The 27,609-nt window shown below is 40.9% G+C and overlaps 1 protein-coding gene across 12 annotated transcripts in view; it reads left to right on the forward strand.

Moving 5' to 3' along the window:
• The window catches only part of col25a1 (collagen type XXV alpha 1 chain), a 151,830-nt gene that overhangs the window by 75,213 nt on the left and 49,008 nt on the right, over positions 1–27,609 (forward strand). For all 12 annotated transcript variants that reach the window (XM_026161762.1, XM_026161761.1, XM_026161767.1 and 9 more), the window contains exons 3-6: positions 8,638–8,682; positions 11,887–11,894; positions 23,413–23,439; positions 26,206–26,232. In XM_026161762.1, the coding sequence (XP_026017547.1) occupies positions 8,638–8,682; positions 11,887–11,894; positions 23,413–23,439; positions 26,206–26,232 (107 nt within the window). The remainder of the gene's footprint in view (positions 1–8,637; positions 8,683–11,886; positions 11,895–23,412; positions 23,440–26,205; positions 26,233–27,609) is intronic.

Here is a 27,609-nt window from a genome sequence, read left to right on the forward strand (position 1 = left end):
ACATCCAACCATTGGTACAGTTGGTATAATCCATGCAACTTTTCTGTTCTTTGAGTAAGCCATTAGACATGATAACGAGGGAGTCCACCTGACATGCTGCTGCTAATGTTTAGAGTGTAATATGGTCATTTTGGGTTTTGGAGCCTTTTAGTGCCTAACGACCTTCTCTTTGAGAAGAAGCTGTTTGTTTGACTTACTTATCTCTCTTAAACTGAACGATGTTGGGGAGGTGATGGGGTTCGTAAAGGTAGGTAGGGTCAATGAGAGTCCAAGGACTTCCTTCTGGGGCCAACTTAGCCGATCTCAAGTTTGAGAGGACTTTCCTATTTCACTCAACAATACCCGTGAGTGATGTTCCCAAGAGGGGTGTAAAACTGATGGAGAGACAATCCAGATCTTCATCTATCTTTTTGTACCACTCCGTTGACTCTTCAGAATCAGGTGTTTGTGTGAGGGGAGCACAGATGCACTTTAACGTTGGACTGCATCTGCGTAACCTCAAAGACTTCAGGGGTCAGTGCAGTAGTTCAGCAAGCTGGATTGAATTTGCTCAACGTGGCGCAATATGGAAGATCCAGATTATTAGAAATTTCGACGTGATCCTCACATGTGTCTGTCAGGTTTGACACTGAGCACTTTATTATTATTCTTTTTTCTTTTTTAGCTCAGTAAATCCGCTGACTTGAGGTTTTTGTGAGGAGCAGTCTTCTGCGTCTCTGTCTTTGCTTTTAGATTTTGCAATTCCCATTTCTGACAACAATACACAGATGAAGAGAGCAGTGACATTCATGGACAAGGATGATTGTAAAATCGTGCTTAAATTTCCATTTTTTTCTCCCTTGGACAGTGGACACATTGTTCCACGAATTAGCATTTCACGTATTGATTTATTCATTGTCATGCCGAGTAATGAGGATCTTGGATGAAGAATGTCTTCGTCTTTGCCAGACGTTTCCACAAAAATGTACTTGTAAAGTAACAGATGATTGTACAGTAGAAAGCCAGCTTTTGTGCAGCTTTAGTTCCTCTGACCTGGATACCCAGGAGTTGCCAGGTTTAATAAACTCATCCATCCATGTTGTGGTATTAAATGGACTATATTAAAGTCTGTTTTGACCAAATCCTCCTAAATCCTTGGAATGCTTTAGACATTGATCATAACAGTTGTGTTTTTTTATTAGAAATATTCCGAACATTTCAATTCAGCTTTGAGAGCCAAGGTCTGAGGCTAGTTTGGGCCACACTGTGATATTGTAGTGTTTATCGACTCAACAATGAAGCAGGCGCAACTTTAGTCACGATGGGACCTGACAGTCATGGCAAAGCCAGTGTCACTTAACATAACTGAACCAAATCCCACAAATTTTGTTCACGTCAGTTTCTGAATCATTCCCATCTGAAGTAGTTAGAAGCACTGAACTAATATGACATTTATATTGGACATTGTGTGGACATTATTATGAATAAACAGCAAGGTCAGTATGCCGTGCGTTTGGTATCCAAAGATTTGGCTGGTTAAAATTTAAATTTATAAGTAGTCTTAGAATGAGTCATGGACAAATGGCTTCATTACTGTGCAAAGTATTGAGCCACCCCTCAGTTCTTTATATTTTACTGACTCTCTTGTCATTTTTAAAGTGGTTTTGAGAAACAGTTCTGAAGGTCTTTCACAGCCTTTCTTTGGATATTTCTTTGAATTAATTTTCATTGGAGTGCTTGTACCTGACCATTTTCAGAGCAATGTTTTTCATTTGTTAAGCCAGTTAACACTGACCTTTGAACATTTTAAGCATAAAAGGCACCTAACTCAGTGGAAGAACCAGTCTCGTGTCAACACATAACAGACAACTTAGCAAAGAATTAATTTTAAACTGTATGCTTTTGTGGCAACCTGTCACAAAAGCACATGACTTGTTCCCATTTCTTTAGATGAGTCTATGAAAAATACCAAAAATGTCAAGATAAATTAGAGTTTGATAGACCAGTATGTAGGTAGATTTTGATCCATGATGTAGTACCATCTGGAAAGTGTGCAGAGAAAGTATACCTGGATAGAAAAGCACACTGTGGAAAATTATCAGTCTTAGATTGGCCTCCCCAGAGCCCAGACATCAACATTATTGAAGCAGTGTGGGACTGTGTTAACAGGGAATGGAAAAAAGGCAGCGAACATTAAAAGGAGATTTTTAAAATTAAAAGGACTTTTAATATCTTTCACGAAACCCGAAGAACTTTTCTTGAAGACTGAGAGAAAAGTTTGCGTGCTAGATTTCAGGCTTTTTCGAAAAATAAAAGTGGTCATACCAAATATTGAGTTTAAAGCCTATTAGAATTGTACAAACTCCTTATACACATTTGTCCTTATATACTTATACTTATATACTTATATACCAATTATGCTTTCAGATTTTTGCACTGTAGGTTCAGTTCAAGAAGGAGATCTTGCTTGTGGTATTAACAAACGAGTCTTTCAAAACGGGCGATTTTAGGCTTTTTCTATCTTTAACAGAAACCTTTGATGCATTTGAATGAACACTCAGAAGTACATTTTGCTTTCCTCTTTATTTGCAATTAAAGAGACCACAGCAAGTGACACAGACCGTGTTGAAGATCAAAAGTTTTAAGCTTCACTCGTGATGACATTTTAACAAGGGGCATTATAAACTGTGTATGATTTCGGCCTGCAGTTTCAGAAAACATCTCAATTTGTTCACTGTACCCAGGCATGGTGCAACTAGGCTTACTGTGAAATCTAAAGCCAATTCTCGTCAAACTTGATTTACTTTGGAGGTTGAAGCTGGTACCCTGTTTGCTATTTCTGGCATAATTTTGACTTTTATTCTCAGGGATAGCTTTATTACTTTGAGAGGGAAGCTTTGAATGGTTTGATTATGTATATCAAGCTCAGTAACAATGCTGGTATTGTAAATGAGTCCGGCCGGGGCCTGGTTTACTTAAAACTGATTGATTTGGAGAGAAAGGAGAAACGGATTCTCTGTGCTGTTAGCTGTGCCGGACCAATCTGTATTTTATGGATGGTGGGCAGTGCTAAAAAGCAATTATGTTTCAATTCCATGAAGTATAAACAAGAAATTTATTATGTCAAACAATGCATAGCTTTGAAATAAGGTTGTAATGAATGGCATGAGCAGAATTATTCAAAAACAATATAGCCATGGCTTAAAACAGCATGTTTCACAATGCTGCCAATTACTTTTTTTTTTTTTTTTCCAAATAACTTTCGAATGACTAATAGTGTCAATATTTTGGACCAATAACACTCTGCGGGGTGTAAAAATCCCACACTGCGTTGTAAGAAAGCAGAAAATTGTTGTGCTGATGGTTTCATGCTGCTCTCACAGCTAACATGGTACCAATCAAGTCAGTTTATATCCATCAGTTTAGTCAATACAATGCCGTCGCTGCTGTAGAGAAGTGATTACCGTGTTAAAGCAGTGTTTCTGCTTTGACTGGCACTGTCTACAAATGACAATTTGACAATTTTAGTGAACAAAGTTACTTTTCACAGTATGTTTGATTATATCGCATATGCACAAAAACAAGGCTCAAGACCAAAACTGTTAATTTTTTAAAGTTTTTTTATGTTAACTGAAATTAAAAAACTTCTAGATTAAGATGCAAAAGCAGATTTTATATGAATATTTAGATTTTTGGTTTAGCAGTAGTGTAAATAGTTGAATTGTCTGTTGTCGCAGGTTAGTGAATGATATTTTCGATAAACTACTCTACTAGCCTAACAAGAACATGTAACCATTGATCACAGTCCACATGATGTTATCACCACAAGCTAAAGAAAGAAAAGTCGCTAGCACTAATTAGGGACATTTCTTTCGTTGACTGGCCAGGTCACACCGCTTGGCCTGTGTGAGTGTGTTTTTACCTCATATCAGAGGTTTGCTGGATAAGGATTTGGGTCAATATAGCTCATTGTTTAATTGGATTTTATGTATCAAAAACCATTCAATAAATTGTGTTTTTCAGACATAGCTTTGAGAGATATTTGCAGTTAAGGTAACAAAACTGAGATTCTCTTTGACCAGATTTCCTTTGAATGGTGGCGATTGATATTTAATGTTTTATTCTAACAGTGCTTTTGCAGCCATCTTGATTAGTGCATGCTGTGGTTAGTGCTAATACTCACAGTCAGTTGCTGTTTGTGTGTTAATGGTAAAAAACAGCAATAAGATGTTATGTCTGTCAGCTATCATTCTGCATTTGAATGGGATCAATGCAGAGTAATCGGATCAGTAATTGGAAATTAAACATAATCTGTTTGTTATAACATGTGGATTAACTGGGATAGTTGCAAATCTATTGTCATCTATTAAAAATCTGTCTTACATATGCATAAATCTAACTGACTGCTACTTGGTGGCAGTCTGCCCGTGTTTAGAAATTATTCTGCGATTATTGTCAGTTATTATCTGTCTGAGAGTGATTGCAGTCAGCCCGAGTCAGCCCATCGTTGTTTGGTTACCTCCTACCAGCTGATATGTACAATCACCTTGTGATCAAAGTGGCTGTCCGGAGGTTGAGGGCCCTGCACAGACAACATCTGGTTGGTCCGTAACGACCTTAACTACTTCCCAGCAGACACTGGGAAATCACAGTTTTCCTAGTCAAAAGGCAAATGCCATGCTGTTTATACTCTAGTGTGATTGAGACATGAGTAAGGTGCATCCATAAAGTGTAATGGTACATCACACAAACAGGGATATCAAGACAAAGCTATTTAATGTAGTGCACTTTTTGGCACTCTAGCTTTAGCTTAGTTTTTCAGCCCTCTTTGGACGTATTTGGTAAATTTATGGTCAGCTGAATAAAATAAGCTTGTAATTCATTATATAAAGATGTGAAGGGATCACCGCAACCATTAGGATAAATGTGAGTATATCTACAGTAGTCACTGAAAACAAACGGACTGACATTACCATCAGTGTAGCCTAGTAAAAAAACAAGCCAAACCGTAATCCCTGGTTGTACATTGTGATGTGGCTCTCTGCTGCTTCCTTTCTCAAATATAAAAGCCACCAAATAACACAATGTAAAAACACAATATTCAACACCACAGGGCCCATTTTTGTTACGTCTGACCAAAATCTTCGCCTGGCCAAACATTTACTACGAACATTAAATTCACTCTGATTTATTTCACTTTCATTTTTAAAATCTGCTGTAAAGGTTTCAACAGATTGTTCGTAGTTAGTGACCCACGTCATGACATTCCCGGCCGCATTTTTTTCCGAAACCGCTGTACACGGGATACTGTGAGAAAACAGCGGGCCAAAACAATGTTTTTGAGCAAGAGTGATGTTTTGCCTTAACAGGCAGCCGAATGTCTCCCCTCGCCCTAGAATCCAGCTGTTGATTTCACTTTTTTAAAGAGGTTCTGGTCACTTTTTTTTGTCTTAAGGAAACTTGAATACATCTGAAAACGTGTTTGGACTGGCCGTTATAGACATTGTTAAGTTATCCTTTCATTAATGTTTCATAAACTGAAATATTGTTGTTGGCTTAGAGCACTCTTCACCAAGTTTTTCAGTGTATAGTCTGGATTCTATGGCGATATCTCCTTACAGCCTATAATCTGAATAAAAAATATTGTGATGAATATTAGGAATCATGATGATATCTAAAAATCGTGTAGAGTATTTCGTCTGGACCACACACTCCCACGAAGGCAGTATTTTCTTAAAGGTTGTCAAAAATATCCTACTGAAATCAGAAGGATGTCATCTTGTCGTACAGAATATTCCTCTCTGAGGTGTCATGTGTCATTTCAAAGTGAGCAATAATGAAGTGACTGCCAAACACAGTAAACCCCCTTCTGTTTCTTTTAAAATACAAACCTATGGAGAACCCAGGGTTGATATGAACCACAGTAAAGTGAGAGTCAGGCTCCACCTGTGGTTTCATTCCTTAAACTTTGCCTGGACCCTTCACTGGCAGCAGCTGACATTATCCTGGAAAGGGTTCAAAAGGAGCAAAGTTGGAAGTGGAGGCTGAGCCAAGCAGTGGTATCAAATTGAGCACTTAGCATCATACAAAGAGTTGTGCAACATAATCCTGCGTTTTGCACCCTAATGACACATCTGGAATGTCATAAATCAGCCAAACACAGCATAAACAGGATTTTTATTTTTGTTTTGCACCATACTTACAGGCATGCATCTGGTTTGCACGCAGGGTATGGAGGTCAATTTCAGCAATTTAGATTCGTAATTAGTATGATTGTTTTGCATACTTGCATACTTTAGCTGAACATGAAAGCCTAGCATCAAAGTCATTTCTTGGAGCACCTTTTAATGCCCAAATAATTAATTCTGTGCTGTGCGCTCTCTTCAGAAACTTTCACCAATTCTATTTATTTTGCTCAATTCAGTACAGTTTTATATACAGCACCAAATCAACAACAAAAAAACTGCCTCAAGATGCTTTATACTGTAACGTAAAGACCCTACAATAACACATAGAGAATTCCAACAATCAGACAAACCTAAATGAGCAAGCATTTGGTGACAGTGGGAAGGAAAAACCTTCTCTTAACAGGAAGAAACCTCCAGCACAACCAGGTTTAGGGAGTGGCAGCCATCTGATTGGGGGTGAAGGGAGGAAGACAGGGAAGAAGATCAATTATAACTAAAATTTAAATGCAGAGCGGTGTATAAATACATAGAGAGTGAGGATGAGGTGAATGTAGAAGAAACTCTCAGTGCATCATGGGAAACTCTCATCAGCATAACTGCAGTGTTACCTAGAGAGAGTTCAGAGTCACCCGAAATTGTTTCATGACTGTGATTATCTTGAACCTCTAACATGATGACTCAATGCATTTCTTTGATTAAATAGGGATTAAAAAAGAACTCATCAATTTATTGGCAAGATAGTGTGGCTGATATAGCGTCATCCATCCATCCTCTTACGCTTATCCTTTTCAGGGTCACCGGGGGGCTGGAGCCTTTCCCAGCTACCATAGGGTGAGAGGCGGGGTACACCAAGGGCAGGTCATCAGTCTTCCACAGGGCTAACGCATAGAGACAAACAACCATTTGAACTCACATTCACACTTATGGGCAATTTAGAATGACCAATTAACCTAATCCCACTAACTGCATGTCTTTGGATTGTGAGAGGGAGCCGGAGAGATTCCACGCAAACACGGGGAGGACATGCAAACTCCAGACAGAAGGGTGAAATCAAAACTCGGGACCTTCTTGCTGTGCAGCAACAATGCTAATTACCACACCGTTGTGCTGCCAGATATAGCAATATCTGCATTTATAATGGCTGATAACGTTCTTCAGTCAATTTATGGCTGTTGACGTTGCATATTATATCCACCAGTGGACATGTTGCAGTTTCTCTGTTGGCAACACCCATGTTTGAAATACATAACTACACAGAACAAGTGTTAATGAAGTCTATCTATGTTTCTTGTGCCTGGAAAAAAATATCAGCTAATATATCAAAATATTGAATTTTTAAATATCGATAACAATATCGGTCTCAAAAATCCTATATCTGTCAGGTTTCTCAAGTTCTGCCTTTATAAAAACACTCCTTTATTATAGGAGTAGCCACTGATATGGCACTTTTTCCACTGCCTGAGACTGATGTTCACCCAGTTTGTTAAGTCAGAATTTGGATGTTTTTGAGGAGACACACTAGCCAGTGTGTTTGTTCACAGCTGCTAGTCAAGCGTAAAGAATACCACTGCATACAAACACACTTCTCCCGACCCTGTCACGCAAGTACTGTGACCGTCAGTTCCTCCCCCTTGAAGGCAACTCAGGCTGTTAATAAGTCATTCGAACTGGCACTAGAAATGAGTTTAGTTTAGATTTGTCATACCATTAGTCCAGAACCAGCACAGACTACAGTGGCCCTGAGTTAGGTAAGGTTAGTAAATTAATAGAAAATAATCAAACTGTCGATCCTGGCGGCTGTGCAATGCAAGTGAGAAGCTATATAAACATGGTTGCTTAATGTTTTAATGTTAAAAATGTTAAAATTCTGGCATTTTACTGTGGAAATGACAACAAAAAGCCAGAAACAAGAAAATTAGTTTTAGCGGCTGGTCTCATGAACAGACTAACATTATTACTTCAAAGTCATTTTATAAAGGAAATTAGAGATATTTACACTTTTTCTTCCTTTTTTTTTGAAGCGTCACCTGTATTCAGTACGATCTAGTCAAGCCATCAACTTGTAAAACCTGGCTAAGCGTGTAATTGTTTTACTCCTCCAGCTGAGCTTTAGCAGCATGATAGTGTTGACAGGAAGATGGCAAACACAAACGCGCTAGTTAAGATAAACAAATTTCAAACCTGGGCATCCGTGCTGAAAGACAACCTTTAAAAGGAGAGAAAGAAATAAAATGACAGCATGAAGCAGACCTTGGAGTTCTTTCTTCCACCTCGACTTATGTCTACATATACATAAAACCTCAATGCTTAATAAGCAGTGAGGCTGGAACGTGTTTGGTTTTCCAATGTGAACTTTTCACATTGGAGGTTTTTCCTCACCCTGGTGTGCAAAAGTGAGAGCGAGAACACTTGTAGAATATGAAACTTACACAAACAAAATGACAATCGCATTCTTCTTCTTTTTTTCCAGGACCTCCGGGAAAGCGGGGAAGAAGAGGCCGTAATGGAGACCCCGGTATGCACATTTGTGTTTGTGTGTTTGTCTGAATCTGAATCGAGTTTTCTCAATCCAGAAATGTTTAAGGAATGATTCAGGAGGACATTAGCAAATCGTGCTGCAATCATGTAAAAAGTACACTGTATATCTGTGGAGGCCAAAATAGGTTATAGATGTGTAATTTGTGGCCGGTTGGTTTCAGCGTTCGCTTGGATTGTTTGAGCTGCAGTCGCTGCAGAAACACTGTATTTTCCCGGTAAAGCTGAGGGACAGAAAAAGTGATTGGAAACCTGGTGGAAGCTGCTGATGTCCGTGCTTACGCTCAGCGTGGATATGTTTATATGCTGTCCCGAGCTCAACCCCCACAAACTCAGCAGCGACTTGCTATAATGTAATCAGGATCTCCAGTCTCCCCCTCTCCCCTTCCTCAATCTGTCCCAGCTGAGGCCTCGGGCATCAGGGCCTCAGCTGGGACGTGTCACGCATTGACAATCCCCGGCACGGGAAGTGTCACCTAAAATTGAATTCGCAGTGAGAACACGTACTTGGCGCCCAGCTCCGTCCACGCTCCGCTCACCTGATAGCGGGAAGTGATAATGGAATCTGGAGTGTGTCGGCCTTTTGGTCGAGAGCACAGAAAACAGAAAACACTTTGGGAAAAAAAGTATTAGCTTTGCAAAAGGAAGGCAGAAAGACGGGGCGAAGCAAAGTCCCCAGCCTTAGTGAGGCAGACTGAAAAAGAACAGCTTTGGTTTCGTAGACAGAACCAAACACTGGAATTTGCACAGGAAGTCAGAGGAATTCAACTGAATCATTTGAGATCTGCTTGCTGAGTATTAGTATTTTTATTTCCTGTATTTTCAGTCGAATTAAGGCTCCTGCTTTTGTTTCGAGATGTGGATCTGCTATACGTTTCTTTCTTCTTTTATTTTTTCTAATTTGCAAATTACCATAGCGATCTTGCACACAGCCTGAAAGCCTTTAAAGATTTTAAAAATTAATAAATAAAAAAATAATAATAACAAAATGAGTTTACAGAAAGACAGCGGTCCAATGTTCCGGTTGGCTGCAGATCTGAGATACCGCCAGGCTTTGTTTATGCAGCGCTTAACCTCCCAATAAACATCCACCATGCCAGCGTAGTTTAAATGGCACCATTGTTCAGACACATTTTTTTTTTGGTCTCTGTTCAGCCAGAGCAAATGCGGAGAATGTGAATTGCTTCCTCTTGACAAATCAATTGGAAACAAGCAAGCAATCATGGCCACTCATGATGCCTGGGCTGGTGAGGTACAGCGGTCTATTAAGAATAGACAATAGGGAGCAAATGTAAGGACAGGCCCCGACATTCAGTAAAATATTTGCAAACCGAAGCACTGACTGGATTGAAGTATCTTGTCGGGAAACAGATACGTGAGGATGTTTTATCTACATCCTCACGTGCACGCAGCTTTGAATGCTCTCGGTGTAATTGCAGATTGACACGCAGTTTTAGTTCAGTCATTTCCGCTGAATTCCCCCAAATAGGACGTGTTTGACTTGCTTTAAAAAGTAGATTCAGCCTGAATCCCAGAGAAACGCTCAAAACAAACTGCACTGGGGAGAAACTGAAAAGATATTTAAGAGACATTATTTATGCGACTGAAGAAATGCAGTCCTTGATGGGCAGGGGCATGCTGAATTCTGCACCGTAAGCCTTCTGCAAATCCAATTTCCCTCTTTTAAGTTCTCAACTCTGGTGGATGTTGAAGGGGAGCATATTTAATTCATGATTCACTTTAACCAAAAGAAACTATGCCGTCGCGAGTTTCCCATAAATTCATGCTGAGGTGTTTTGCAGTTTACTCATCTACAAAGGTAGGAGGAAGATTTCACCCACCACTTGGCTCCGCTGACAGAAAGAACAAATAGGAAAAAGAGACGGTGATGTTTACCTATGCATTAAAAATGAATGGGATACTTCATTAGGATCTCTTGTTTGTTTACCGCTAACATATGGAAAGGAAAATTGTGGCAGGACAGTTTAGGATGAAGAAGGTTTTGTAGCATTGAGAAGCCACAGGCTCAGACTGTTCTAGCAGGTGGTCAATGCTGGAAAGTGTTAGACGTTTCCTCGCATATTTTTTCCCCGTTTGAATAATCAGGTCTGTGACTCCTGCGCTCACAAAAAAAAAGGAGGAATTGATGCTTGGATTAGGTGAGCAGTTCCACTTTACACACGGAAAGGTTGAACGTTTGTTCGAGTGGAAGTCACGGTGTGAGAACGGAAAGCCTTGGTGACTTTTACTGTGCATTATAAAAGACATGACACGCTACAGTGTCAGCTAATAGTGCTTTTTGATTTTACTCTGGCCGTCAAGAAGCTGTAACAGTTGTAGACCCTCAAACCTTTAAGGTGCCTGCTATGTTCTTTATCGGAAATTGTACCTTTTCTTTCCTTAAATCACACTTTTTTCTTTGATTTCTCATAATTACTAGCTGAAACACTTAAAAAAACAACAACAACATAGTGGTGCAGGTTTATTAAAAACTAAGTGGTCCACTGTAACTCAACGAGCCATAAAACAAACGAGCAGTGAGGCTCAAACACGCGGCTCCTTAAAATCCCCAGCTGTAGGAGCAATTTGCAGTGGTCATGAAGAAGAAGCGTTCAAGGACATAGGAGAAAAAAAACCCTATTTCAGTGTTAAAGCAGCTGGGTACCTTTTTAATAAGAACCTGAAGACCTCAAATGATTTGCAGGGTTCTGGGGAGCCCTGAAGTGCGCTGGCACCGAGTCCTTTGAGCAGCAGTAATTGGGCAAAAGACGAGTGTCACCTCACAAAAAAAAAAAGTGCGGGTATTTCTTTAACAAGCACACAACCTCTTGTAGCAGTGAAATCGGAGCTACTCGCAAATGTAAAATGCGATCACCAGGCCTGGTGACTGTTGTTGGCCCCACCGCGGTATGGTAAATAGCTGGGAGTCTTTTGTTCTCTGCTGTAAGGTAGAAAGATTACTGAAAGAGGCCGTCTTTCTCCCATTCCTCATCGTCAGTGAACGCATCGCGGCAAAGATGAAATGTGAAGACGGTCCTATCCAAAAAAATAATTCTCAGCTAGAGGCTGATTTCTGTTCTTAGTAATTCTGGATAAGTGGTTCCAGTGGAATATTGATGATCTGTGTCTGTTTGATCGCTGATTGAAAACACACTAACCAGGGATTTTTCCTCTCTCTTTTCAGGACCTCCTGTAAGTATGCCTGCTTCACATCGTTTGTGATGACCCCGTAAAGGTAAAGGCAGAGCAAAAGACATGCACAGAGGTGCAGACAGCATGCCGCTGTGTAAGGTATAAGATTACAGGGGAAAAGGCACATGCAGGGGCACGCGACAAGTGCAGGTTGGGATGGTATGTGTGCTGCAAAGAGCAATTTGTGTACAAGAAAAAGAAATGCAAGCAAGAAGAAGAAGGAAATGTTTGATATTTTAGGAAAGAAAGAACCAGGTGAGGTTTATACTTCAGGCTCTCAGGAAATAATCCTGCACATAATCCTCCTTAAAACAATTACACTGGGTTTAAACGCTGATATTTAGCATTGATTAAAGAAACGAGATGTAACGTGTTAATTAGGGAGTTTTGAATGATGGAGGCTTCACTATGTTCGCTCCCAGTCTTTCCCCTAACATAAGCTAAACATCTATGCAGATTTAGCTGATGGACATAACTGTGCTATATCATTTCATAATGTATCTTTGATAAGTTGCCTAAGTGCTATTTCTGAAATGCACTTTAAGGACAAAGTTACTTTTTTAAAAGTGGTTTTTTTTTTTTGCTGTTTATGTACCGGTAAAAGATAACAAATCACAACACACTTGCTGACAGAAATTTCAGCAGCTGTCTCGCTGACTTATTAAAATAAACTCTTTATCACTGGCTTACCCCTATGAGGCACCCTCACCCGTCATCTGCGCAGCCTGCTTTATAAAATTCTCGCTACCAGCATCTGTCCCTGCCAGCGCCCTGAACCCGAAGAGATTATCTCACCTCATTACACCGCCGGGTGATCGCAGATTCGCTCGTCTTTCAGATGGAAAACCTCAGAGTTTCCCTAAAGATGAAGAGAGAAGCATACATACATACATAATCGCCAGAGCTTGTGACAGTTTGCAGCAAAAGCAGGTCAAGCGGGTACTCTGTGTGTGTCGGTGCGTGTGTGTGTGTACATGCGCGTGAGCTCTGTTAAAATTTTTTATATTCCAGAAGGCTGGTGTGATTGAATAGGTATAATAGTGTGTGCCGACTGAGCTGTAAAAGCTGTAAGTTAATCCTCCGAGCCTTCTCAGACGCTCGCTCCCGGGGTTCTGGGACATAAGTAAATGCAGGTGGTCTTACTTCTCAGCCCCTCGCGCCAGGCCTTAGATCTGACAAATAAAATCATACTGTGATGTGTCTCAACAGTTGATCGGAGTCCCAGAAGCGTCGCTGAAATGTTCGTGCAGTAGGAGACGGTGGATTTGCCAATAAACGTATGGGATGCTGCTATTACTTTATCTTTATTTAGGCCTTCATTAGGATGGTTCTTTGAGTGAGACAGTGAATCTGCTGTGCATGAGTACCTGACAGTGTTCCAGCTGTGGCCAACAGGTCACCTTCTGATGAAGTCATTTATAGGTAGCACAACGTGCTCTAAATGTTTGGTAGGGGTCCAGCTTTTATGGCTCCGAGGGGGAAAAAAAGCTGTGATCTGGCAATGACTCACCCACTGCTCACCAAATCTGTTTCTGAAATAAAAAAAGCCCATTCTGGTGTCAGTGATCTCATATGGGTCTTTTTTAACATCTGGTATGGCCAACCGGAGGATGGCAGGGGACACGTCGGCATGAATATTCAGCAGTTCCCGCTATAACTCTGGAAACACTGCGTAAATTGTACACAGCCCTCGGAGCCAAACAAACCGACCGCTGCAGAAGTCATTACAGATCTATGTGCCTTAATCGTTACTAAGCTACCGATGAACGCACGGGGACCGGCGGTTTGCAGAGACAGAAAGAGAATAGGTCTCCTCAATCAAAAGTCATCAGGGAAGATCTTCTTTGGCGGCTCCTGATTGCCTTCAGATATGGAAAAGCGATTTTCGTTGTTTTGATTTCCTCGTCTTTTTCCAGAGCCTGCGCGCATTCGTCAGCTTTCACGTCGCAGACTCAATTGTCCAGCGACGTGCTGCTGGAGATCTCCTGTTATTCTCCAGACAGATTGGAAAAATGTTCAAATGAGACACCTTACAGATGATTTTCAACTGAGAGTACTTACACGAGGAGCGATTTGCCCGTCCTTGCCACCGAAACCCGAAAAAATTTTCTTTTTCGGTTACCGCACATTAATATTCTCTGGGGTGGTGGTGGAGGGGGGTGGGGGTTCTTCGAATTGACAGCTGAGGCGAAGTTATCATGTCTTTCCTACTTGGTTTTTTTTATCTTTTCTCATCTTTCTGTGCCTCTGAAAAAGCCGCTTCATGTCAAAACATCAACCCCGAGCGCTCGCCACTCTGTGTGCACACCATTTAGTGCCAATCAAGCATAAAACACCATCCCTGAGGCTGCAGTCAAGTACCCACTAACACCCTCCACTGTGTGTATCTGTGTGTGCATGAGTGTTTTTTTTCTCAGCACAAACTGAATGCCATACTAAATTAAAATTATACAGTCAGAGAGAGAAAGTAGCACGCTTTGAAATCTGGTCAGAAAGACGAGGGGAAATATTTGAAAGCGATACAAAAACTGGGAACATCAAACCAACTTCAGCTCATTTAAGCATGTCTGTGTACCACAACGAAATCTGCGGCCAAGCAGGGCTACAGTGCAGCCATGAGGTAAATAAATCTGGTCGTGTCTGTATTTGACAAGAGGTTTCCGCCTCCCCGCTTCATCTGCGCGCAGATTCCAGCGCTGCAGGTTGGAGCTGATCTGTCACAATCTATGAATTATGCAGTCGCGGAGCAGGGATTAGAGGCGATGTTGGGGTGAAGCAGAGGAGTCCGGGAGCCCTCAACTCTTCATCCTTCATCTGATATGCGCTGCGGCTCCACACCTGTTAATAAAACATCTTCCAGCTGGAGTTTGATGACTTCTGCCATGCAGAGGAGGAGACGTTTGTGGAGGAAGCCTTACATTCTCACAAGTCGTGCTCATTTACACTTTTTGCTGCGTTGTGGGGTTCTGTATGCTTAAAACTAAGCGTCCACTAACAGCCATAGCATCACAGGAGAGGCCGGAGCACAGACAACACACAGGCTTTGGCAGGGAAGAGAGTCCCGCCGAGAGCTGAAAGTGGATCTATCGGACATGACAGCGTTTACTTGGACTCATAAGGGCAGCGGTGCTTGAACAAGCCTACTGGCACTGGATGTGACAACATTGAGAGTTTGACCTTTTCGACGTTAGTCCTCTGCTCACGCTGTGCCCATCAGCGGCGCTTGTTTGTCAGTAAATGACGACGTGCAGCTCTCGGGCCAACCGAGTCGCGTACTTTGGCTCGCTGAGCAAGCCGAACACTCACAGGGATGACTGGATGTAGCGCTGAAGGAGCGCCGAATGAATGTTAAGCTCGCAGTTTTAGAGAGAGAGAGAGAAAAAAGCTTGACAACTTTGTGATTGAAAGGAATTTTCCTCCTGCTCACAACATCAAATGATGAGAAATATAAAAGCAGCCAGTGTGCGGTTCTGATCGAATCAGCAGAAGAAGCGAAAGAAACACTTTTCCAAGTGGAGCCTTGTCCGTTCCTCAACATTTCATGTCCGCAACAAGAATTTTGTGGGTCAGAAATTTGCTTACGTATTGCACATGGAAAAATTTGGCCTGCACATTTGGCTTTTCATGCTGACAATTTGTGTTAAAGCTGTTTAAATGCCTCTCTCCTCGGGAATGATGAGATCCTGCGGGAGGGAGGATCTCCTCCCTGTATAATTTGATACCACTTAAACAACGCACACACACATACGTAAATATATAACCAGTCGCACTATCGGCTTCCTCAGTTCACAGAGTCCCTGCTCCCACAAGAACATCCAAACACATAACAACAAGCATACACACACACACACACACACACATAACACATTAAAGTCATCTTATGCCGGCTAATTGTGATACACTGTGGATATAGGAACCAGATGCCATTCCCAAGTCAGTTTTCCAGTGTGGTTTTCCTATCCCTGCCTAACCTCTGCGTCCAGATTCCCCCGACGAGCACCAGCCACTTGTGGTCGTTCGTCCCTGCCCATTTTGCTCTGATTACTCACATCTCTGTCCTCCATTAGCTTCCCGCCTTGAAGAAAAGTTCCCCTGGGGCCCATGCTCGTATGATTGAAGGTTCCCATGCAGAACTAGCAGATGGAGGTGTACATGTTTGCACTGGATGTCCTTCTGTGTATTGGAGCTTTATGCACAATCGAACCAGAGCGTGCTGCAGATTCTAACACCAGCGATTCAGTATAATTGCAATGTCAAAAGGGAACTTTTGCAGTGCGGAGAGCAAATGCTGAGAGCAGCAATGCTGTATTCGTTTCTTTCCAAGCTGCAAAAGAACTCATAGATTTGGAGTAAACTGACTGGTACTTATAAAGCGCTTTTCTACTTCGCTCAAGTGCCTCATACGACATTCACACAAGCACTTTTTTCTACATTAAGTGCGTTCTGTCTGACATTCACACTCCAATGAGCGCATCAAGAACAACTTGGGATTCAGTGTCTTGCACAAGGATACTTTGAATGACCTGCTCAACCTTTAAAGCTGTAGCCATCCCAGAAGTAAAAGATAAATTAGGAATCTGAAGTATAGCAATTTTATCCCAGCAACTAAACAAAAACGTTGAATTATTGCTTGAAGTCAGTCGGATTAAATTTGATTCTGACTTTTCGGTTTCAGTCCAGGTTCAGCCCTTTCGAACGCTTCACTGTGGCCCTCCTCCCACTCACCCCTCCTCACCTGCCCCCTCTTCACCCATCAACACTTGGTGCCCGGAGGATAGCTTCTTAACTTCCTGTGTACACATGTTTATTGATATTGTGCGGCTGTGTGAAAGGAGCGCGCCTGTAAAGAAGAAGTTGTAAAAGCGGTAGTTGTTTGCCTGTGCTCTCGGAGATGCCAGTGCTCCAGGGTGAGATGATTGGATCCATGTGGCCGGTAGTTCAGGCTACAGCAACTGCTGCCAGCCCAGTTGGCCCCGCTTCCACAAAAAGAGGATATTAGCTCAGTTTGATGGATTGATTTTTCTGAACCTCGATAAGTTTAACAGGTCACCGCGATGAAAACGAATACAACCGAGTCCAGACAGAGGTTGCACGCACATCTCTGACTTTTTGCATCTCGTCGGATTATGCGGATTGTCTCGCAAGATTGTACAAGCAGCTCGCGGCCAAAACCCACGAGAATCGTTTTGCTCGTGTCAACAACAGCTAAAGCTGTGGACGCGAGCCAGCCCCTCGCCTCGTGCTGCTTTCATCCATCATGTTTTGACTAAATTATATTAGAAGAGGAATGTGAAGAATGGATATTCGGTGTCCTGACTTCTATGCAAGACAGCTCAAAATTAGCCTGACAGAAAAGATGTACTTTTCAGTTTGTGTGCTGCTGCGGCTTGAGCATGGACATTCATAACGAATGACAGGTTAAACTGCTTACTTACTGATTGTAGGGAAATGAAAAAAGAAATATGTGAGGAATAACAACAAAATTGCATGATTTGTGTATTTAAATCTGTCACTGCATTCCAGATCAGGCCAAGATTTATAAACACCAAAATTAGAGATATAAAAGGGGACTATTATAGAAACAATGCACATAAAAGCTTCCGCGGTGGTTGAAACCGTATCATCATCATCACATAATTTCTTTGACATGAAAATGGAACTAAAGAAATCAAATTGACTTATGAATAAATTAGGGGGTCAGCTAATGAGTGTGTAAGTGACACAGGGTCGAAATGTATCAGAACACAGAGCACTAACTGGCGCTCTTCCATTAAGGTCAGTGCCCTATTTACTGGTTTTAAGGAACCAGCAGACGGGTCTTCCTTCACCTTCTCCACCAAGTTTCATGAAAACTGGCTCGACAGGCCTAAGCCGCAGTCGAACAGATGAAAAGCTTTCTGGAGGGACATTGCGCAATCTGTTCACTTCTTAGTAATCACCATTGCAGGAGGCGCATATGAAATATACCTCAGTGCCAGAACTGTTTTATTGAACATCATTTACTCTTTCCATCTAATATGAAGTGAAGTCAGTTACATTGTCAGATTTAAATGACAGTGTTCTCCATGTTGCTTGTGGGTTTGGCCTCAGTTCACTTTGCCTTTTTATATTTCCCCGCAGACCTTTCCATATTTCTCTCCCACACTTTTTTTTAAAGGTGGCAGGGCTTTCCTCGTGCAGGCCTTTGCAGGAGAGAGTGGTCTTGGTTTGGCTTCGAATGAGAAGCTAGACATGTGTCTGGACAGGAAAAAAAAAAAGAAGCTTAATCCTGATCCAGTGGTCCACCATAAACTTGACAATATCATACATACAGGATGTTCTGTTACAAATCATCTCAAGATGGAAATTTGACATAAGTTTGCCCAGCACTGAGCAGCAGATGATGTGAGGCTTACCGTCTGTATGATATGTGTCATTTTCAATAAGTGGATAAGAGCTTCTGCTTTGGGGTGGCTGCATTCATCAGCTCACATATAGAGGACATGTTTAGTGTTTTGGACGGCCCGCGTGGCGAGTAATCTTGATCGCGGAAGAGATTTTTATGGGAAATAACTCAGAGAGTATGCCAGATTCACACAAAATATGGGAAAAAAACAGAAAAAAGTGAATACGGCATAAACAGATGCGCAAGAAAAGTAATGCTTTTAGGTGACAAAGAGAAAAGTCTTTCATTGAAGTAAATACATACATAAAAATTGACTCTGTTTTCTGAATTAAAGATCTTAAAATCCCCAAAGAGCTGTTTCTTCTTCTTAAAGCTTGATTTTATGAGCAATAATGAAACCTCCTCTAAAACTCTTTGTGAGATACTGTGTTTGAGTAATGTACAATTCAGTGTTTTCTGCTGGATATTGCATTATTTCTCCAGGGTTATTTGGCTTCAGGATATAAAATGATGCATTCAGGCTGGTTTATAGTGACGTTTCCAAAGCATCTGTATCTCTCTCACTGTTGTAAAGCTTAACCAAAGAAAAACTGCATTAAACTGAGCAGGAGGTTATTACTGCTCATGAAATGAAGCTCTTTTAAGATTTTCATCCAAAAATCCATTTTCTTCCTCTTATCCAGTTCAGTGTCGCAGGGCAGCTGGAGCCTATCCCGACGGCCAAAGGTCAGGCTTTACACCAGTGTTTGGGTTGTTACTCAAGGAAAGCAATTGTATTATATTAATACTACACAATACTAATTAATAATACAGCACATTACTTTATTATTCACAGGAGAAAGTGATTTGTTACTGTACTGGTTACATTACTCTCTTGACACTCCGAAAAATGACCCACACACCTTTACAAATCCCTATCATAATGAGGACACACGTACTATCTTTCTTTTGGTATTTACGTATGAACACGAAGCTGGAAGTCATCCCAGAGAGCTTTCAGAGCGATCTCCACGGTGATTCTACTTCAAAAACTTGAACAGGTAGAAAAGGAGGCTACAAGTCTGACAAATCATCGCTACTTTTGTTACCTGTTGAAGTTAAGGCTCTGGCTGCTGGTCTGGGGTTAGCATCCACTCAGCTAATGTTGCTCTGGGTTTTTGGCTAGCTTAGCATTAGCATGCTATCTGTGCATATGCTTGCAGCGAACCCAGTGCAGTTACTTTTGTCCTGGATGCAGTCTACACATTACCATTGTGCTATTATCCTTTTGTGCAACAAAAATGGAGTTAATGTCCATATTTCCTTTGTAGACCACCCCAACATTTTCCTCCTACTGCACGCGAACTCAAATTAGCTGACTGTAGCAGAAAAAAAACATGTTTGTTAGACGTTATTTTCTTTTAATCCACATGGCATGTCGCTAATTGAAGAACCGTTGTAACACAAGGAACATCATAATTGTAACTGTAATGTAATTACTGAATTTAATACAACAAAGCATTACATCACTGTGTCACTGAAAAATATAATGTGATTACAGTAAACTGTTTCCTTGTAACGTGTTACACGTAAATCGGCTAGAGACAACCATTCACACCTGTGGCCGATTTGCTATCACCAATTAACCTAACACACTTAACCTTGGACTGTGGAAGGAAGATGGAGAGAATCCACACACAGATCGTAATTAGCAAGCATCAAACACTGGTAGGGCTTTACTGAAAAAAAGCTTTTAATTCAGCATGCATCTTACATTTTTGATCTATACAAAATCAAAGTGAAGAAAACGCAAACAACGTGAAGTGTATTTCAGTGAACTGCTCCTCTGCCAAACCTAATTAGTTTGTTATTTTAAGCTATGCATGCAGTCATTTAAGAATTAAGTGCAATCTAGTAGGTGTGGAAAGCACTGTAGAGGGTTAATCGTGTTCAGCAGAGGAACTTGCTAATGAACAGCCATGACCCAAGGAGCACCTGCTTATGAAACAGAGCCAGAGCAGAAGCAGTAAAATAGATGTGAAAAGCAGACACAGGTGCTGATTAGAAAGCTTCCTCAGGGCAGACTGAAACCACAAAGCTGCAGAGACGGTTTGACAAAGACACACACTGCAGTTCCACTGTAGTACAGTTTGGAAAAAGTCTTTGCAAGAGAGCTGTTTTAATAGTCTCTATAAAAGACCCTTGCTGCACTTGCTTAAACCTTCTGGAAAAGCTCCAGCACGTGTTGTCTCTCTAAGTGATGTGCAAATGATGAAGCGTATAATGAGCAGGTGCACACTGTGCAGCCAAATCATTTCCACATGCTTCATGTCCAGATGGAAGAGTGGAATTACTGTTTGGTGAGATATAGGTGTGCCAAAAGTACCGTTCCACTTCAGCAAAAAAAAGAGAAAAAGTTTTAAAATTTGACTGATATGTTTAGGAGTGCTGATTATCAAAAAAGACACTTACAGGCATTTAAACTCAGTTATAATATCTCATCAGATGCTTGATCTGCCCTTACTTACAAGGTGTCTTTTGGTGTTTGGATGCTAGCTCCCAAGAGATAGCTAGCCTGTTTTAGAAGCCTACATAATTAGGTTGGAAAAGTTGCAGGTTTATCAGCAATGAGACCGGAGTTTGCATCCCATTGGGCTTCTTATGTTGTTGACTTGTTTTTACTTGGTTTATTTTTGAATTGCTATTTTTACTCTCACTTAATCAAACCACGTGCCACAGATAGCTGCCTCGCCCTAAGCCTCGTTCTGCAGGGGGGTTGGTTCCTGTTAAAAGGACGTTTTTCCTTCCCACTCTCACCAAGTGCTTGTTTATAGGGGGTCTTCTGATTATTGCGGTCTTTTCCTTATTTGGCGCTACACCAATGAAATTGAACTCAAATTAATTTAAAATACCTTTGATAAGATGTGGGGAATGATCTGGTTTTGGGTTAAAAAATGCACCTTCATAATGTTATTGTCATTATGAAGCAGCACCCCGGACGCCGGGCCGCGGACCATGACAGTTATAACTTCAGTAATGATGTAACAATAAAGAATATCTATTTAAACCCCAGGATGACACCAACTGGCCCAACCAACACCTCCAGCTACATTATCCTTATTTATTCCCAGTTATCAGAGCTCAACATGGGCTTGATGAAGTTTCATTATGTTGCTCCACATTCTGGATTTATTGTGTTGCTACATCATATAATGCTGCAATTTCCCTTCATTTACACATAATGTGGCGCACAGCAAATCAGCCTGGTAATTATCTGCGCCAACTGCATGTGTTAGTGCCAAGCATCATACGTTAAACAGGCTTTTGTGAAACGATGCAGTGCTTATATTTATATTTCTTTTTCTTCCAGCCATTTGTGTTTGTAGTAATGTCAATAGCCTCCCATTATCCAAAGGCAATTTCCTCAAACAAAAAAAAGAAAAGAAAAAAGAAAAAACAAAGTTTCACCAATTTCCTTTAGCGGCCTTCCTTTTTGAGGAGAACATTGGAAACTTATTTAGCCCCTCTGGAATGCCTCAGCATCATTATAAATGTAAAAGTCACATTTGATTCCAATATTCTGCCTCTTTATTCCTCCCCAGGGAACTGCAGTCGGAAACATTGTTTTCCTAATATTCCCATTTTGTATTTACAAGTGTGTTGTGCCTCTTTGCACGGCTGGTCAAGGAACAGCAGGAGCACGTCCTCAGATGTTTGTGTCTGGATTACGGCCTGCGCTGAGGCTTGAGGAAGCCTCGTATTTAAATAAATGGGATGATGCACCGCACAAGCTTGATGTGCAGGTTCACAACCCCCAAAACCAAGGCAAATTAGCCCCTGTGCAGATCCAGTTGGGACTGCACGAACTACTATACATAACTAAAAAGTTACAGACAGTTAAATAAGCATCAAAAATAATATCCAAAGGCAGCGAGCAGGGAGAAACCTGGCTACGGCTCTCTTACCTCTCAGCAGTGTGGCAGAAATTGGCTGAGGAAAACTGCTGAATTACCTCTGGAGCATTTCAGTTTTAGACTCTGCTAATGTGTGCCAGCGCAGTGGAAGCCCAAGCCTGCTATTCTGGGTCACTGGTCCATAGACTGAAAGGAACAGCATCCAAACACAGGTTTTATACTAATATCATCAATCTATGGATTAGTGTCAGCATATTTTTGTATTTGGAAACAAACAGCGTTAGAGCAGGATTAGCCTGGAATGCTAACCACTACAGATTTTTGTGCTTAATGCTAAAACTACTCGTGAACAAGTTGTTCCTTTTACCTGCATATCATTTTGTGGTTTTTAAAGATTCTGATCTGTTCTCATATTCACATTTTATTTATGGCCAGTGAAAGCAAATAGGATTTCTTTTGTAAGTGAAATGCAGATTAATACTGGCACAGCAGTTTCTCCAGGAGCTCAGGAACATTGTTGCTAAGCGGGTGGTCAGTTAGTTGATGATCTAATACTTGATGATCAAATGCCTGACCTCCCAAGAAAAAACCCAACATACTTCAGCATTCAACTTGAATTTAAAAAGAAGAAGCAGTTTTTAACACGTACTCGTTAAGCTCAGCATGTGGATGCACACCTCATTGTCAGATCCTCTCCTTAACTCCACGATCTTTTACAGAGCCCACCCAGGAGGTGCTGCCTGCCGACTGACGGATGCTGGAAGCTACCTCACCAAAAAAAAAGACGTAGTCCTCTTTTTCAGGGCACATTTTTTTACAACGTGCCTGCCAATACTTGGTTGGAGATTGCTGGATTTGATCCTCTAAGTAAACATGGACTTGATTTGGGCCTGTTTTAGGTTTTAATTGTATGTTTGCATAAGCCCTGCTGCCTACAGTGCACTGTTTCCCAGTTTGTGACAGCGGATTTTAATCAAATCGTGAAAGATGTCAGAAAGTACACAAAGTCAGTTTATTAATCTTTCAGTTGTGTCTCACTTCTTGAAGTTCGAGCCTCGCTTAGCGGCTCTGTTTGTTTTTTAACGTGATTGGTCACCCCGGTTTTAAATAGTTTTGTTATATTTCCAGACAACATCATGATTGTCTTCACAATTACAAGTGACTTGGAACATAGTTTCTTCGTTTTTTTATGCTGTAATAGTTTGAACAATCTGTTTTTTCTCTCTCTGTCTCTTCATAGGGCCCTCCTGGTCCAAAGGGTGAAAAGGTGGGTAACTGTATACTTTGGTGTTTTTGTTGCACAGTTAATATGAAGAAATACTGACATCCCACAGCTTTTTTCTTAAGAGTCTAAAGGCAATGAAATTCACCTAGTTAGCTATGCAAGATGCTCCCCTTGTGTGCAGCATGAAAGCCTACATATACTGCACTGGTTGGTGCTGTTCATTGGAAAAATGCATCAATGCAGCAGCCATACTGTGCAGTTGGAGAACAACTCCCAATGCATGTATGGCGACTGAGGCAAAAGATCTATACACAATAAATAATTAAAGCAATCAAGAATAGCTTCATCTTTGGAGGGGAGGTTAAAGAAATGCAAACTTTCATATCAAATTGCTTCATCTTATGTTGGCAGTAGCAGCAGGATTTCTTTCTAAATACAGTTCTGCAGCTTCTTTATGTGAATTGATAAGATATCTCCCTCTTTGAAACCAGTTTTGTGCTGTGTGTCCTGAAAGAAGTCCTTCCACTCCCCTCTCTTTGGGAATCCACACACAAAGACAAACATTTTTTTATGCATTTGTAGCTCCAATTATGGCGCATGTCTACGCTAACTGTTACTGTAGGGTGGGTCCGTGTCAGTGCTAAGAAACAGATCATTTAGGATTACATAACACAACACATAAAGCCTCAAATTTCACTGACAGACATCATTGTCAGAATCTTAACGGTACATTCAATGCTTATGTTTTTTTTTTAACATAAGCTAACATTTACTTAATTTTGTGTAAGTCAGATCAAAGAGGACCTGATTTATTAGCGCAAACTGAGTTTTAGTGCAAAAAAAGGTAATGTTGGAATTTACAAAGAAAGCGCCGTGACAACATTGCGTGTAACAGGTGGGAACCCAGCTCTAAGCTCACACGCTACCCATTTATAAATCTGGCCCTTAATGTTTAGTCAGCTTAAAATGATTGTGAAATCAAAGGAAAACTCTTGTATTTTACAGAGGAATAGATCAGAGTTTATAGTCAGACCTGTACACATGTGGTTTCTGGGCTCACATGCAAAGCTAACGGACTCATGCTAGCTTGCAATTTACTGTTGCACAGAAATTAAATGAATTTTCTTGAAATTTCACATGTATATCCTTAATATCCAATATCTTTGCTTTTAGTCTTCACGTGGATAATTGGTCTGCACCATTCATCATCTGCTTCTTTCATTTTGCATTTCCACTTCATCCTGACCTTAAGTCCTAGTATTGAGATTAGCCTGCAGTTCACAAATCTATAGCACAGAGCATTAAAGACCAGAAGTTTGAGCCCTCAGTTGAAACCCCTTAAATGCCTCACTGAGCACTCCTCCATAAAACAGCAGCTGAGCATGCAAAATAACCGCACAGTTTCTTTATAAGTCTGCAGGACTCGGGGACAAAATGTGGGCCTGAGGAATTTACACCAGAGTTAAAGTCCCTGAATTCACTTATAGAAAAGGGAACTTTAAAGTGCAAACATCTAACGTGCTCCTGAGGAAGATTAAGACTTTAACAGTTCATTCATCAATAAATGATTTATGCAGTGACTTGGGTAATATCACAATAAAGGACTGCTGTGGTGTACAGCAGAAGAAATACAATGAAATGGTGTGAAAGTAAGGTCCACATACTGTGGAGACAGCTTTTTGATTTGTAGATAGAAACTGATGATTCTTATTTGTAGGTGAATTTTTAATGAAAACTGTAATAAAAATAAAAGCATGAATGAAAGCCATATCCTGTGTTTCCTGGTAGAGCCACTGAAACCCCGCATACTGGGTCTTTAACACAAGGAAAAGTAGAGTGCATCAGATTGGCTTACAACAGCAGATTTATGATTTTTGAGGCTGATTATGATAATTGTGACTAACTATGTTCCTGCTGATGAGATGCATGTTCATGCTTCTCATGTGAACCACTTCATCTGCAGTTTAATGAAATGAAAAACAACTGTGTGCATTCTTCCCACCCAAGATGAATAAACCGTTTTCCCATTAAATCTGGGTTTTTTGGAACAAGGGCCCAATGAAAAATTACAAAAAAATTCCAAGAGATGTTTTATTTGAAATTTGTTCAGGCATCGCATTCAAAGTTTGTTTGAGCACAATTCCCATCCATGTGTGAAAGATTGGTCGGCTCATTTTACCGATGTGGTGAAACTGTAAACTGAGCCAACAGGAGAGCGACGTGCACCAAATGAGATGGTTTAAGGATGTTCGCTTACCCAATTCTAGACAGATTACAGTTATATTTCACTGTCTGACATTTGGTCCGCCACCACTCGTTTCAAAATAAAATAATAAAAAACTGAGTCTAAACTTTGCTTTTGTTTGGGCTTTTACTGTAATGTGATAAAGCCACAATCGACCATGCTGATCGATTTGAAACCAAATGTTTTCTGCTTGAGGATTGCGCGCTCTCTCTGCAGGGATCTACCCCCGAAAAGGGCAGAAAGCCATCTGAGAGATCTCTGGGGCATAAAATCTGGCACGGCACCCACCAAACCTCACACCACCGCTCTCTCCCTGTTCTGTCTTTCATATCCAATCCATGTCAGTCCATGTTATCATAAGTGATTTTACTCCCAACCACAATGGATAGTTGAGGGTTCCTGCATTATTTTTCCTTATCAATGTGTTCTGAATTATACCGCTGTAATTTGGGTGTGAGTCTCAGCTCGTCATTAGCGCCGCACTTTTGTATTTATGCGTGCGTGTTCGGGTATTTGTTTGACCCTTTCATTTGAAGACAAATTCTTTTTCCTTCTTTCCGCAGGGGGATCAAGGCGACCAGGGACCACGGGTATGCGGTTTGCTCTGACTTCTTGTGATTAGCAGATGAATGTGACTGTGTGTGTGTGCGTCTCCCCCAGCAGAATTGTGGGCAAAAGGTTTGGGATGCATGAAATTCCTGGGATAGTGTTCTTCCAGTGTGGCCAAATACAACAAGCATTTCAGCACTGCTTATTTCCCCATCAAGAAAGGGCAGACGAACGTGCAAAATATTTTGGGAAGCATAGGGTGGTATCCTTTTCAAGATGCAGAAATTTTTTAGATTTTTTTTTACCTTGTGTCTCTAAATTAAATATGAGTACAAGCCTTTGCACACCAGCTGAAGAGCTCTGCTTAATCTCAGCAATAATCAAAAGCCAACGAGCTCAGTCGCTATAATTACTTGTGATTCACTTCAGTCTTCAAAGTGACATGGCATGTTCAGAACTATAATCATTTCCAGCTCTGCCGTTTGACATTTCTATAAAAGTGCTGCTTCTAAATGATGATAATGTGAGTGCTTTTCCGTGCTTGACAGACTCTGAAATTAATTACTCTATCTCCACTTAGCAGCTAGGGTAGCTCTCATTTTTCTCAAATAACGGTTAAAAAAAACGAGCCCTCTTTGAAAAGCAGGCTGCACAGGTTTGTTTAAAGTAGGCTGCATTAACCGAGGGTCCCACGTGCACGAGTCCACTTCTTCTGTATCATGTGGAGTCAGTAGTTTTGAATCCCGGTGACTGATTTCTTTAAGCATGGCACAGCAGGACAAGAGTTTGTCTTGTTTCAGTTTCCCAAGCGGATGTGATCCCAGTTCATATTCGATGCCCACCCAGACGTTAGTCAGCTCCCCTCAGGGCTAAAAAAGCAAGAGATTGTCTTGTGATTTGAATGACCTTTTCTGGGAAATTCGATTAGTGATAGATCTAATGTTACACATGGGCACTCTTCAAATTACAGTCAGGTTGTAGTTTTCCAGGTGGTTTTCCATTTTTGCAATATCTACAAAAACCAAAAAAAAAAGAGAGAAAAGAGATGAAAAATATAGTCATATCCTCAGTTAGTTTTTGGTTCAATAAAAGACATTTCATAATAATTATAGCTGCAAGTGCCATAGTATTGAAACTCACAGGAAATGTCTTTAGTGGAACAAAATGTCCTCATTTGGATAGGATTTCTTGGTTTTGCTCCTAATTTGTAGCCTTTTAACCTCGGAAGTGGAGCCATCTGTCACTATCAGTTAAATGATTTATGTTTTGGAAACAGCAGTGTGGCCGGTGGAGTTTTCACAGGTCCTATTTGTCTTAGAGACTACATAAACAAACTGTCCATTTCATGAAAGCGTTTCATTAACTCCCGGTTATGGCAAAACTGTCCCCTAACAGGTACAAATGAACACGGTGTTGTA

Source organism: Astatotilapia calliptera, chromosome 3, assembly GCF_900246225.1.
Source record: "Astatotilapia calliptera chromosome 3, fAstCal1.2, whole genome shotgun sequence".
Lineage (NCBI taxonomy): Eukaryota > Metazoa > Chordata > Actinopteri > Cichliformes > Cichlidae > Astatotilapia > Astatotilapia calliptera.